This window comes from Mytilus trossulus, chromosome 6, assembly GCF_036588685.1.
Source record: "Mytilus trossulus isolate FHL-02 chromosome 6, PNRI_Mtr1.1.1.hap1, whole genome shotgun sequence".
In the NCBI taxonomy this organism is placed as follows: Eukaryota; Metazoa; Mollusca; class Bivalvia; order Mytilida; family Mytilidae; genus Mytilus; species Mytilus trossulus.
In genome coordinates, this window is record NC_086378.1 from 39,870,908 (window position 1) to 39,885,721 (window position 14,814).

General features: G+C 32.0%; 1 protein-coding gene and 1 long non-coding RNA gene across 3 annotated transcripts in view; one reads left to right on the plus strand and one right to left on the minus strand.

Annotated features, from left to right (window-relative positions):
- Positions 1-10,064, plus strand: part of LOC134721341 (uncharacterized) — a 142,893-nt gene extending 132,829 nt beyond the window's left edge. The window contains exon 2 of the long non-coding RNA XR_010107838.1: positions 8,831-10,064. This is a non-coding gene — a long non-coding RNA (uncharacterized LOC134721341). The remainder of the gene's footprint in view (positions 1-8,830) is intronic.
- Positions 1-14,814, minus strand: part of LOC134721340 (paramyosin-like) — a 48,240-nt gene that overhangs the window by 11,363 nt on the left and 22,063 nt on the right. For both annotated transcript variants that reach the window (XM_063584282.1, XM_063584281.1), the window contains exon 3: positions 11,351-11,413. In XM_063584282.1, coding sequence (XP_063440352.1) covers positions 11,351-11,413 — 63 coding nt within the window. The remainder of the gene's footprint in view (positions 1-11,350; positions 11,414-14,814) is intronic.

A 14,814-nucleotide genomic window follows, 5' to 3' on the forward strand; every position in this document is an offset into this window, starting at 1 on the left:
GGACATGATCAACTTACTTGTAATGAAAGTCACGTACCATTCAAATTTGGTGATGGACAAACAGTATATTCATATCAGAAAGTGAAAATTCCAGCACTAATTGGGTCAGTTAAGTGCTCAATTGAAACAGAAGTGGTGGATTGTGAAATACCGTTATTGTTGAGTAAAACCTCTCTGAAAAGAGCAAGCACTATCCTAGATCTCAGCAATGACAAGGTTACCATGTTTGGACAGTTAGTGGATGTAAACCTAACTTCAAGTGGTCATTACTGTATCAACATTAAAGACAAGCAATGCACAAACAGAAATAAAAATGAGAGTGAGGAGGTTTTGATCATTGATACAAAATTATCTGTTAAGAAGAAAATGGAAATTCTTTTAAAGTTGCACAAGCAGTTTGGACATGCATCATCAGATAAACTTTTATCCCTTTTGCAAAGTGCTGGTTCTGTTGATTCTGAAACAAAAACCATTCTTAAAGATATCTGCACAAAGTGTTTAATTTGCCATAAGTTCAAGCATCCAAAAGCTAAACCAGTGGTTGCCTTTTCACATGCAAATGATTTCATTCAAATTGTGGCAATGGACCTTCATGAAATTGACCATAACTTTTATTATCTACATGTTATTGACTTATTTAGCAGATTAAGTGCAGTGCAATCATCAGAAGAAAGGACTCTAAAATCATTGTAGATAAGTTCATGCAGATATGGGTTGGCGTTTATGGTGCACCTGAAGTTGGTGTTTGCACAGATAATGGAGGTGAATTTAATTCACAGATATTTAGAGACATGGCAGAAAACTTGAACATGTCAATTAAAACAACAGCAGGATATAGTCCGTGGTCCAATTGTGTAGTGGAAAGACACAACGCAACGCTTACAGAAACAATCAATAAAATGAGAGAGAGCTCTTAACTTTCATGGGAGACTTCCGTCAGTTGGGCAGTTCATGCTAAGAACAGTTTATTGAATGTATATGGCTACAGTCCATATCAAATAGTTTTTGAGAGGAACCCAAACATGCCACCAGTTATAGCTTACAAGCCTCCTGCATTAGAAGGTACAACAATTAGTAATGTTATGGGAAAGAATTAAGTTGGCTTACATGAAGCCAGGAAAGCATTTATTGGCTACAGAATCCTCTGAGAAAGTAAGAAGGGCACTACGTAAGCAAATCCGGCCTTCAGGAGAAAAATTCAAAAATGGTGACAAAGTTTTCTTCCTACGAGACAATCAGTGGAAAGGACCAGGCTGGGTAATTGGTCAAGATAACGTAGTTGTTTTTGTAAGATATGGAGGTACATATGTGCGTGTACATGAAAGTAGAATAAAAAGAGACATTGATGTTGAAAGAAAACAAAAGATTATTCATAAGCAAAGTCAACTCCTGTGTGTAAGCCGCAAGCTGCAAAATATAACAACACTGAACCAGATCATGACTTAGTATACTATGAGAGTGACGATGAAGAGTCTCATCAAAATGATACTGAGAATGATGAAAACCAAGAAAATGTTGAAGAATCTGCAGACGAAATTGCTGATCGAGATGATAGTCATGCTGGTAGCTTGAATGGTATTTTGAATAGTGAAGATAGTCCTGAATCTGAAGAGAGAGACAGTTTGGATTTGGAAAATCAGGTAGAGAATGATATACATGAGGAAAGTATGGAACATAATCCTGAGTCCCAGGCAAATGATTGTATGAAATTAAAGAAGGATCAGATAGTGAATTTTAAAATCCCTGGTGAAAATGACATACTTTCTTTGGCCTTTTTTTTTTTTCATTTGAAACGAGAGTCTGGCGTAAATATAAAATTTGAATCCTGGTATCTATGATCAGTTTATAATGAAGTATCTTAATATTACAAAGGAATTGGTCCTAGGAGAAAAGTTATATGTAAGACTCTAAAGTGCGACGGTATTCTAAATAATGGCCTTTGTCTGTCTGCAGATTGTATGTAATGTTCACTGAAAAAAACATTCAGACAGGATTCTTCTATGTCAAAATTATCTCCCCATTACGCCAATTCATTTTTACAATGGTAGATATGGAAGCCATTGTAAGGATGATGCACTGCCAATTTATCTCTTGGAAACCGATAAATTTATCAACATAGCATCATTAGGATGCTGACATGTCAGTTGTTTTTTAAAAGACAAAAAAGGAATCTACTAACTAATGAGCATCAGTTAATGTTCTTCTTTTGCATTGAGTCAACTTAAAACTATTGTCTGATTGATTGTCAGGTGGAATTTTCGAAAATTCATAATCATTTAAAAAAGTTCTAATTAAATATTTCGTGGAAGGGCAGACTAATATTTTCAGTGGTTGAACCCTTATTATCACACACAACAATTATGTTTTATCGAAGATATGCATTTTTACCATCAAACTTAAAAAACTAACGTCAAGTACTTTTAGTAAATATACACCTTTCCACTATCTACTGATAAGCCTGCCCCCCTTAGAAACACATGGCAATCCAGCATCTTAGGTCAAGCTAATCAACAAAATGGCAGTTATTATGAACATTGGATATAAACAAAGTAAAGAAAATGTTATAATAAATATAAATATAGATATGTTTTTGTGTTAAAATATAATAAAATAGTTACTCCTCAAGAGTTGAGAGGAAGATTAACTAAATTAAATTAAAAGAAACAAATAAAATATTGAAATTTGAAGCTATACTAGATTACTTTCATTCACAAAAATGTTGTTTTAACAACAAGATCTTCCTATATCTATAGAATATGATATGATTGATAAGATAAATTATGATGATAAATTATAGGTTAAATTAAGCATGGCTAATGAATGCTGATAAGTATGTTTACTGTGTGGACAAACACCAGGGGCATAGCTAGAAAGAACAAATGTGCAAGTACCTACTGCCGAGAGGAGAGAGGCGAAAAAAATTTGGGACCCTTTTATGCAGGAAAATTGGTTTTTTTTGGTTTTCGGTCATAGGACAATTGAAAGAGGAGCTACATGTAGATAGGACTTATAAACAATTTATGAATGTAAAACTATTCATAAAGCTTCTGAATAAAGTAAATCATGGTTAATTGAAAACATAAACTACACATTTTTCTGATACAGAATTTACTCAAAATTGTCCAAAATCTGCTCTTCGGGTCTAGGCAAAAACGAGCTTCTCTATTTATTTGTCAATATTCACACTGAAATCTCGTTGAATATGCAGTAATGCTAGCGATGATAACCTGTCATTGTTCATTGTTGATCGTACATTTGATTTCAACAGACGTAGTACACTGATAGATCATCAAGGTAGCACTTGCGAGATGTTATAAACCAGTGTACGTGTTTGCCATCAAGCGACCTCCCAATTGAATTCGTCAAAATTACATACCAGGTCAGTTTCGTATGTCTCAGACAATGTTGAGATTTGTTCGTTTGTTATATTTCCTACAACACGAGGAAGCAGATACAGCACAGAGAAGCGATTTTCTGATAATACCAGACGCGACTCCACTCTCCAGTTCCATTATCATATGGTCTATAAACGCAAAATAAAATGAGACTTTCCAATACTGTTTTGGCGTGTTTGCAGAATGAGTGGCTCTAGTAGTCCCACGAACACATCGCCGTGGCATAATTTAAACGATATCAAAGGGTTTAAAGCTAAGGCGATTGGTACATCTCATTCCAAACAGATAAACCGTACTCTGTAAAATGTGCTCCGAAACTACATGTATTAGACTGAGTATAACAAATTCAAATCTTGTAAAAGATACAAGTTACAGTGTCCGATTTTGTCATGCATGATCTCCATTAAAACTTCTATTTTGAAACCAAATGCCGTTATTTAATAACATTTCATCAATCAAAAAAGTGACAACATATGTGTTTCCTTTAAAATTTGATTTATAAATTTTTAACCTTGCAATAAATTTTTTTGCATGCCGAACCGATGTGCACGCAACTGCGTGTTGGCGTATAGGGAGCTACGCGCCTGAACACAGCATTTAGTCAACTTGTTTTAAAACAAGCATCATTGCTCCAGTACCTTTTAATTGTTTATTGAATAATATTTAACCAATTTTCTTTTTTTATGTCCTTAGATAACTTATACTGATAATTAAAATTCCTATCACTTAGTGAAAAATAAAGAACAAAAGACAATTAATTTATTTTTTGCTTACATATATATTTGGTCATTGAAGTTCATCTTGGCTTTAAATTCATATAGACTCTTATCCTTTTAAAACAGAAATCTTTGCACACAGGGCTGTAACAACATTGAGGCAAATGAGGCAAATGCCTCATATTAGAAATTTCAAAAAAAAAAAATGGAACAAAAGATTGTCTTGATATCAAATTGTTTTTTCGGAAAGTGTTGATTTTCATTTGTAAACATGTGCAATGTTGCATGCCCACTGATGTCCAGATATTGTGCGAGAAAATAATTTAAGAATATATCCGATGCTACAAGACACGAAAAAAATGTAGTCTCTGCATGGAGAATTGAACTTGATATCAAAGAATACAAAACTGGCTTTTTTGTTAGATAAAACTAGATAGCTGACATGGTTAAAATTAAAATAAGGTCACCAATTTCCCGGTATCAAATCATTTAAAAAAAAACAATAATGCATTGCCAAAATGAAATGACCTTTTACATTGAAGGGTTAAATGTTCCTTAAGTCATGTTCAGACCCTTTAACAGAAAATAAAGGAATATGGAGTAAATGTGCACGAAACCTGATTGCACACAAAGTCAATGCATAGAAAAAATACTAACAATCCATGGTCAAAGTTGCTGGAGAGTCTTCAACAATAAAAGAATTATCAATACTGTAAAACAGGGTCAGTATGGTCCCTAGTGTTGTCTTTTAAAAGCAGTACTAGTACTCTTAAAGTATAATACTGCACTGTCACTATATTTTAAATCCAGTCATGTACAAGAATTCGTTCGGTCTTTAATGCGCATGCGCTAGTAATTGTCCATATACAGCGATTACTTTTACTATTGATTTGAATGGGCAAATAGTTTTTATACCCGTATTACTTTATGTTAACATTTGAATTTCTTCTTCGCATGGTTAAATATAGTTTCTTTAAGGTTTGAACTGTTTAATGATGAAAATTTTATGAAAATAACATATTTTAAACATCCGTCACTTTTGATTTAAAATTTGCTACCATAAATAGCAAAGACGCCCTTTTAATGAATACAGTGAAGGCATTGTTTTGCGAACCCCTGACATCTGTTTGCTTCAATAACAAATAGTATTCGTTATTTTCTTATTTTTGCGTGGATATTTTAATAATCTCCAAAGACAGGGAAATAAAATGGTATTTTTGTCTAAAAATTAACTTTTGTAATTCTCCCATCTTTTTATGGTTGAAACTTTAAAATTGTCATGGAAAAGAGAATTTTACACGCTTGGATACGAAGTCATCTGAAAAAGACTTATACTTTTATGAATAAGTATAATTATATCTTTTAATATTCTGATGTACAGTAAAATTTTGAAGATATACATGTTTACTCTACATGTGACATTAAAGTAGAAATACTTGCAATACACAAGGTACACGTTTTTTTATGTATTTTCCCTTTTTTCAATTATGAGAGGATAAAGTATACAAAGGAATCATTATGTTGAAACGTGAACTTCCAACAACTGACAATCTCAATAAAGTAGTATAATAAAGGTTGAAATATGTTTTAACAGAAATATTTACTAATTAACTTTTTAACAACTACATGTACTGCATAAACCTACACTCCCCGGGATACCAATATTGATTTGTGTGATACAAGTATCTTTGATTGTTCTCTACAGGGAGTGATGCGTGTATAAAATTATTAATATACTATTGGAATTAAGCGTGGACATTGGTTATCAAACATTCAAAACCCCGTTGTGATCCGACATTTAATTATTTATATACACAAGTTGGCTTGCAAATATCAACAGCCTTCTCGGAAATACTGATAAACTCGTTTCCCTTTATAGGAAAATTGAGTTACCTCCCCTTTTTTAGTACGAGTTGTCTTTCCTGACCGAACTAATAGTTCAGTATGCATGAAAAAATCACCAAAGTGTAAATAAGACAAGAACAGACAGACAGATCCAGTAATATGATTATGATAATTACGATTTTTGCTTTAGCCTTTCGAAAAAAAAGTTAAAAATTAATTGTGTTCAATGTCAGAAAGAGTCTGGGAAATGTTCAGAATGCACGATTTTGCGTTTTTTTTCTCAGAGCTTCTGGGGGCTTGAGTGGCCCCCAGACCCCTAGCCAAAAATTTTATATTTTGCCTCACTATTATCAGAGGCTAGTTACAGTCCTGGCACATTGTACCTTTTTAATTACAAATTAAGAAAATAAAATATATCCAAAACCTCACTACTTTTTTTTTTCTTTTTATAAAATATATGATAAAAATCAAGTTTATTCAGTAAATATTCCCACAGAGGACCAACAAGTCATATCAAAATTAAACATTATTTTACTGATGAAGCATCTATTGAAATATATCTTTTTATTATTATTATTCAAGTTTCCCCTATTTTTTAACAAAATTCTAAGAATGGAGACAGTTACAGACATAAATACTTTCATCTCTTTTAATTCTTTAATTGCTGAATTTTTACATTATGATATATAATGTGATTTCATGAAATAATACGTTCTAACTTGGATGTTTTATAGTATAATAAATTCTAAAATGAATGAAAAAAATATCAATTTCAATTCTAATTCAATTTGTAAACCAATCGAAATCTTGTGTTTCAAAATATTTTTTTTTCATCAATTTTTTTAAAATACTATTAGCATGTAAACAATATTTTAAAATCAATAAGCACTGCAATCCTATTCCTTTTTAATTGGTTTATTAACTAGTTACAATGAGTTAGTTAGTTTCATTCATTTAAATAATCTTTTATTTTGTTGAAAATTGACAACTTGACCTTCCTCTACCCTCTTACATTGATTCCTTTCCCTAAAACAATATTATTAATGATTTAATTGCGAAAATATCAAAATATTTCTATCAAATTAACTCTTCAGATAAGAATGTTTGACCAAGGTTTTGTCCCACAACACATGCTGCTATCAAATGTTTAAACATGTGGTAAATTGACCACATGTGATTGGTCAATTAAGTGATGATTGACAGGAGAGTGGATAGGTGTATTAGCTATTCAAACACACCTACTCTGTTTTTGTGATTCATAAGAAAGGTATTTCACTTGACCCATATATTTCATCTTTTAGTACTGTGCAGAGCTCCAGATAAGCTGCGTATTTGCGTGATCACGCAATACAAATAATAAAAAACCCAATGCAATTGCCCATTGCAGGGTTCAATAACCCAATTAATTCATAGGAAAACCCAATTATTTGCCAAAGCCATGAGTTCTCAACCCTTTTATTGGCTACCGTTTGCGTTATTTACCCTTATCTGTTTACAGTCGTAGCATAAATCTATTTTTATAATATTTATAATTGGAAATGTCCTTTCGTTCTCAAAATAGATCCCTGTATCAAGTAGCAGAAATGGGTCCCTGACTGGAATTTTTCGTTGCTCAAAAGGTACACGTATTTTTGAAAACATTTTGATTTTCTCTGGGTTTATCCAACTAGGGTATGTCATGATGTCATAGTTTTTCGAATTGCTCGGAATTTATCATAACATACATTGAATTAAAACGAAAGTGAATGTCCGGTAAAAATATTGAATAGCAGCATGTTTTCAGCTTCTTTTGAATAGCTGAAGGAAAGGTATGATGATAACAAGACTCAGCCAGTGTTTTTAGGAAGCGTCATTTAAACACACAGGCGTGTTTGTGTACCTTATCGAGAACATTGCCAATAAACACTTGGTTTTGTCGTCAAAAACTAAACCAGTTGGAAAAAGTGAAAGGCCAAATCAATTAAATTATGACATGATGTGTAGTTGGAAAGCATCAGAAACCAAAAGTTCCAATAAGGGACAGCTTAACCCAGATTAATGTAAATTGAATAAAACAAAATATAAGTATAATTAGACTAAGAGTTTATTTCATATTTTTTTTCTTTATTTTTACGATTAATGTGTGAATACACACAGAGGCACTTTTCTTAGAATTTTTTATATAAAGGTATATAGGAAAGAAAAAAATCTGAGACAAGTGCCTGTGAATACATATATCCGTTTTTTTACAGTTCATATAAGTTGTGAGAAAATCCAAAACTGGCAGGCATTTGAAACAGGACACAAACTAAACCTACAATTGCTGGTCAGTGAATAAACCAAACAAAACAGCTAGCACATATACAAAGAAAGAAACATATATAAGATGGAAAAACATCTGGGGTTGATATTGCCTAAATATTCAATATTGAATGGATAAAAAAAAACAATTTATTAAGGAGCTTGGTGGTGAAAAACCCAATTTGATATTAACTTGAGGGGTGAATTGGAATTGATAATGCAATTAAAAAACTGTATCACCCAATTACATAAGAAAATAGTGTGTAAAAACCCAAATTTGTGAAGTCTTATCTGGAGCTCTGACTGTGAATTTTTTTATGTTATAAAGTCAACCTGTAGCCTTGATATATAAAAATGATAGAATCTGAAGTGAAATGATGTTTCAAATACTCTTACTTTAAACGTTTTCAAGACGAAATATTCAACTCAAACACGCCCTAACATAAAAAGCTACGCTTTATTTTCTCTTTTCAATACAATTGTTACCCATTTTTTGGAATTTTTTCTCGAGTCACATAATGGAAGGGCAGACACGAAAATTACTGAACTAATAGATTTATGTTGTCCGTCCATGTTTTTTTTTGTAAATCAGAGGTTAGGCCACACCAATTTGATTCCTTGTTCGACGGACCCGCCCGCACCTATTTTTTTCAAAACAGAATTTTTTTATTTTTTTTATATTCCCGCTTCCCGCATCCGGAAATGTAATCATGTCCATTTCCCACACCGTTGTTTTTGTAAATATTATAAAAAGATATCAACATTTGTTTTAAAATCACAGTCTAACCTGTATATAACGACTTTAAACATAAAATCACCCAACCACAAGGTGTAAATATCTGTGAGAATATTTGCTTCAGCATGAAACCTATTTATCCAAAGAGGGAGTGCTCCGATATAAATTTATAACAGCGCGGAAATACCTATAAAGGACAAACAATTGGTTTCTTTCCCCCTTACTTATATTCCCTATCAAAACATGTTCGCTGTTAGAATAAAGTACGAAGAACTTCTGAAGGATTTGCCTTCAACTGCAATTATATTGTATGCTGGCGAAACAAAACTATCTATAGCCACTGCATGTTTATGCACCTGTCCTGATTGATTCATGGGCCTGTCGTTCAGCAGTTATCGTTTGTTGATGTTGTTCATATTTGGTATTTTCCTGTTTGGATATATATATAAATTAGACCGTTGGTTTTCCTGTTCGAATTGTGTACGCTAATAATTTTGGGGTACTTTATAGCTTGCTGTTTGGTCTGTATCAAAGCCCTGTGTAAAAGGCCGTACTTTGACCTGTGTTTGTTATTATCTGGTTGAGAACAACCCTCCCTCAGATTAGGGGTCATTTTATTGATGTAGAAAAGAAAACAGAAATACCAAGGATTTGTATAGTTCTTCTATACAAAACCTTTGAAAACTTAGAATTTTGTACTCAAAAAGAGGAGAGTTGCATCATAGTTTAAACAACTTTTTCTAAAAGAGGGGTCCACTTATTTTGAATAATATTAAACTGTTAAAGTAAATGTGTTAACATGGTTAAAGTCCAGGAAAATTACAAAATTCTTGGACATGTTTTGACCATTTAATACCAGATAGATATATAGTTCTTTGAGAAAATATGAGCTCTTTTATACAAACAAATATATTATAACTTATATTGATCCCTCATAAAACATGTAAAAGCGATATTTATAACATTAAGGGGTTGCCCCCAAACTGATTATGACTTGAATGGAGAATTGTCTCATTGTCAGTCACACACACATAGACCAGATGTAACTATTTCTTGGTGAACAGGGAAAAAATACATCAGAAATTAAAGAAATGTCAACGTACAAGTGATAAATCAAGTTTTAATATTGTCAAAATCTACTTTTTAATGTTTACAAAAAAAATTATAATCGCTCGCCTTTACTTTTCATGCTTCGCCTCAAATTTTTTCAAATTAAATATTTTTTTATTAAAATTTTCAAATCGCTCGATCGCCCCATATTTTGGAGTCCAAAAATCCGTAGAACAAGAAATTAAATTGGTGTGGCCTTATGCATTTTCTACATCCAACTTGATAGATATCCATGTTGTCGACTTGATTTCTAATTGTTCTGTTTAACTTTGTAATAGATAAATTGAAAACTTATGCAAATGGTGTTTTTAAAGTAAAATACTTGGTAATTGAGCAGAAAATTTTCATTTTATTTGTTTCTATTAACTTTTAAAAAAATTGTAACTATAGTAAACATTACAGTACCGGTAAGCATTTATCGCCTTCTCTAACAAAGAGCTTCAATTCTTTTGTTCTATTTCATCCCGGTTTCCTTGTGCATTTATAAGTAAAATACAGATACACAGGTACAAAATTTTCACAAAATTTCCATCTAGATACCAGCTTTAAATCATAAACAAACTTCTGTCCAAGTTTGGTACGAATCCAGGACAGTTTAAAAAGTGATTAAAATTTTAAAATCTTAAACTACAGAGTGAATGTAATGTTTCCCGTCAGAAAAACTAAGTCCATTTATAAGTAAAATACATAAAAAATAGAACTTTATTTTTACAAAATTTACTTCTGGAAACTATCTTTTGATCATAAACAAGCTTCTGTCCAAGTTTGGTAGAAATCCAGGGTAGTTTATGAAAGTTATTAAAATTTCAAAAACTTTAACCACAGAGTGAATATTTGTGGATGCTACCAACAATATTGGGGCATAAATTTTTAAGTAAATTAGTGATTTTATAGTTTTAAACGGTAAAAAATAAGTATATCTGAAGCTGTTAAACTGAATTACAGACCTAGTATCATAAAATTATCCATGTAGAGTTAGAGTGCTGCTGAGATTACTTTTCTGTAATTTTGATATGAATTGTCCCATAAGAAGTTCACTACACAGTAAAAATCTTTTTTGGATAGAGCAGATTTTTTTTAATTTGCATTTTTTGTCCAAAAGAAATAATTGTGTTCTCGGTCCGATTATGTCATATAATAAACATGCTTGAAATATGTCTAAAGACAGGTAAAAAAATCATTTGGTTAGAAGTAAATTAGCTGCTGACCGACCCCTGCAATGCCAGTTTTTGAAAACCAACTTATATAGTTAAATGGATCATACAAACCTTTCCTATTTGTTCTTTGTACTTTTGTTCAATGTTCAACTTTTCTTGTACCAGTTTCATTGTCTGAAAAAGCAATAGCACACACTTAAATGTTTTGCCAGATTTATCTTTCATAATAGAATTTATGTTTACTGTGAGTATCCCATACACTTAACATTTCGATGATAAATAAAACAGAGGTCAAGGTCAAATGAACCATGCCAGATAGACATGTTAACCTTACAATGAATCATTTCATACACCAAATACAGTGCTGCTTACAGTATCTATAAATTTTTAGGAATGTTAATTAAAAATAATGGAAATCTTTCGCACAGTACTATAGATCTAACAAAAAAAGCTAAAAACGTTCTCTTTATGATGAAGTCATATACTAGTCCATTGAATAATACACCAGTTAAAGTTGCAAATAATCTCTTTGATTCATTAGTTAAACCTAAAGCTTTATATAATTCAGAAGTTACATTTTTAGACTTCTATATAACATATTTCAGAGCAAAAAAAAAAGAGCAAATAACTCTGGAAAACAATTGGACCCTTTTATTTCATTGATAAAACACCTATAAAAAAGTTACACCTACAGTTTTGTAAATCTCCACTTGGTATAAGAAAAACTTCATCAAATTTAGGTGCAAGAGCGGATCTGGGGAGACTTCCACTGGAACTTAATATCAAATTTCAATCTATATTGTATCTTTTAAGATTATATACTGATGTAATCAATCCTCTCTTAACCCTTACCATGCGGTACCCGTCTTTTGACGGGCGGACCCTAATAACCGTTATTTGGCTCCAATGGCGTTCCATACTTTTAGAAGTCCACTTTATGATTCTTATTTTAAAAGTTATGCATGTTCCGTCAACCTGAGGCTATCCATATTCACGTTTCTCATGTTTAAGTAGCATTTTGAGCACAAATACGGACTTGGAAAATTGAAATTGGCTAAAACTCGGTTTTCTCGGGTGGGGTAGGCTTCACATCTGTATCTTACACAAGAAGTTCAGAGGCATAAAACTGGCAAAGATAGTGCAAACCCACAGCCATATAACTGCTGATCATAATTATTATTGAAATACGCAAAGGAAACAACTACTTCCGGTTTTGGGTCCATTCGAAGTCAATAATCGGCAAAAATCGTGAAATTCGGTATTTTGGGTCCAAATGACCTTCTGTAGACTGATGAATCAAGATCAGATTCACTCCGACCTTACAACTGTTGGGGTCAATTTGTTCACTAGGGTCCACTCTACACGCAGGCTACAGCTGGATACCTTAACCAGCAACCCTGGGTCTTCTGGGTCAAGAGAAGGGGTGAAAAATCGGCAAAATTGACGCTTTTTGCACCTGTTGACCCACTTTGGGGCAAATTCCTGCAATATGCTACAGCAACAGGGCTAAGCTCATTTGCATATAATTTGCATATTTTTGCAAATAAACGAAAATTAGACATTTTCTAAAAACAATTCCGCATGGTAAGGGTTAAAAAATCCTTTATTCTGTCTCAAAACTAAGACTCATATGTAAAACATAGAAGTAGAATTAAGAAACTGGTATGGATTTGGACACTTTGAAAACATATTCCTCAAAAAAGATAACTAAAAATATAAGAGAACAAATAAAATTAAAATTGAAGCATTTTTTTATGAAAAACTAGTAAATGATAAACTATCAGATATAAAGAATAACAGCAAACTCATTATTTATAAACATGTAAAAATAAATAATACAGAAGAAAAATATTTAACTTGCTCATAACTTGAATTCAGAAAACTGATAACAAAATTAAGATTAAGTGACCATAATTTATTAATAGAAAAGGGAAGATACCTTAAAATACCAAGATAAGAACGATTATTTAAAAACTGTAAATAAATTGAAGATGAAATTCATTTCTTTTTATATTGTAATAGAATCCATAATAATAGAAAGTTTATTTTGATTTTTTGATAAATGAGAATATCCACTTTATAAATTTAAATGACATAGATAAAAAAACATATATACTCAACCCAATTTCACAATTTAAAACTGTCTATTGAACTGAGGACAGGGGACTCTTAAAATATTTACCTTTATTGTGTATATTAATCATCTTGTTGTTATTTTTTTATTTTCATTTTGTTATGTTGTGTCATACTATAAATATGTAGTTTTATAACAATAAAGATTTGAATAAACAGACAAGACTATATTAATAAGTTCTTAATATTGACCAATGAACCATGAAAATGCCAACTGTTGGAATCCAGACAGTATCAAGCTTCATATTTGTGTCCAAATTTGCTCCAACAGGGTTTGACTTCTTCCATCATATCAGGTTGCGCTCAGAGAAGCATTTCATTTTCATTTGAAAAGGAGCATAACCCTAGAGCAGTAATAAAATGATTTGCTGAGCGCAGCCTGATGCGTGGTTGAACAGAGAAATGAGGTCAAGGTCACATAAAACACAATACTCAAGCTTGGTACTGTTTGAATTTGGATTGTGATCAATTTTTTGACAGAGTATAGGTTTCTGACACAAAATAAATGTTAAGATCTTACAAATCTATTGATTAATTCTGTGCAATTAAATATTCTTCTTGAAAACTTTCAAAAATTTGAAATTTGAAAAATTTTGAAGAAAAAAAATTTGAACCCAAACTTTTTGAATCCCCCCTCGGAGCAATTACCCCTACACTCAATCCCAGCCTTTCCTTTGTAGTACGGAACCTTGTAGTACAATTTCAGAGAGATCCACACTCTTAAACACAATTTATTGTCTGGAAACTAGATCAAGAGTACACTAGTGTACACGATAATATGTCTCGCCTTCTCTACTAACCATTGAATATGTTGAATGGCATTGATATTATGTTGATAGTTCTAGAGACTAGATATAAAACTTTATTACAACTGTCACATAAAACTTAACATTAACCAAGAAAACTAAACATTGACAAATGAACCATGAAAATGAGGTCAAGGTCACATAAACCAGGCCAGCCAGACATGTACAGTTTACAATTTCTCCATACAACAAATATAGTTGACCTATTGCTGATAGTTTTAAGAAAAACAGACCAAAACACAACAAGAGTGCATACACTGAAATGTCTCGCTTTCTTTACTAAACATTGATATTATGTTGATAGTCCTAAGTATAAAGCTTTATTACAACTGTCACATAAACTTTACAATAACCAAGATAGCTAAACAAAGACCAATGAACTATGAAAATGAAGTCAAGGTCAGATGAACCATGCGAGGCAGACATGTACAGCTAACAATGCTTCCATACAACAAATATAGTTGACCTATGACTTACAGTTTGAGAAAAATAGACCAAAACACAAAAACTTAACACTGTGCAATGAACCGTGAAATTGAGGTCAGGGTCAAATAAAACCTGCGGGACTGACATATAGATCATAATATATTTCCATACACCAAATATAGTTGACCTTTGGCATATAATATTAGATAA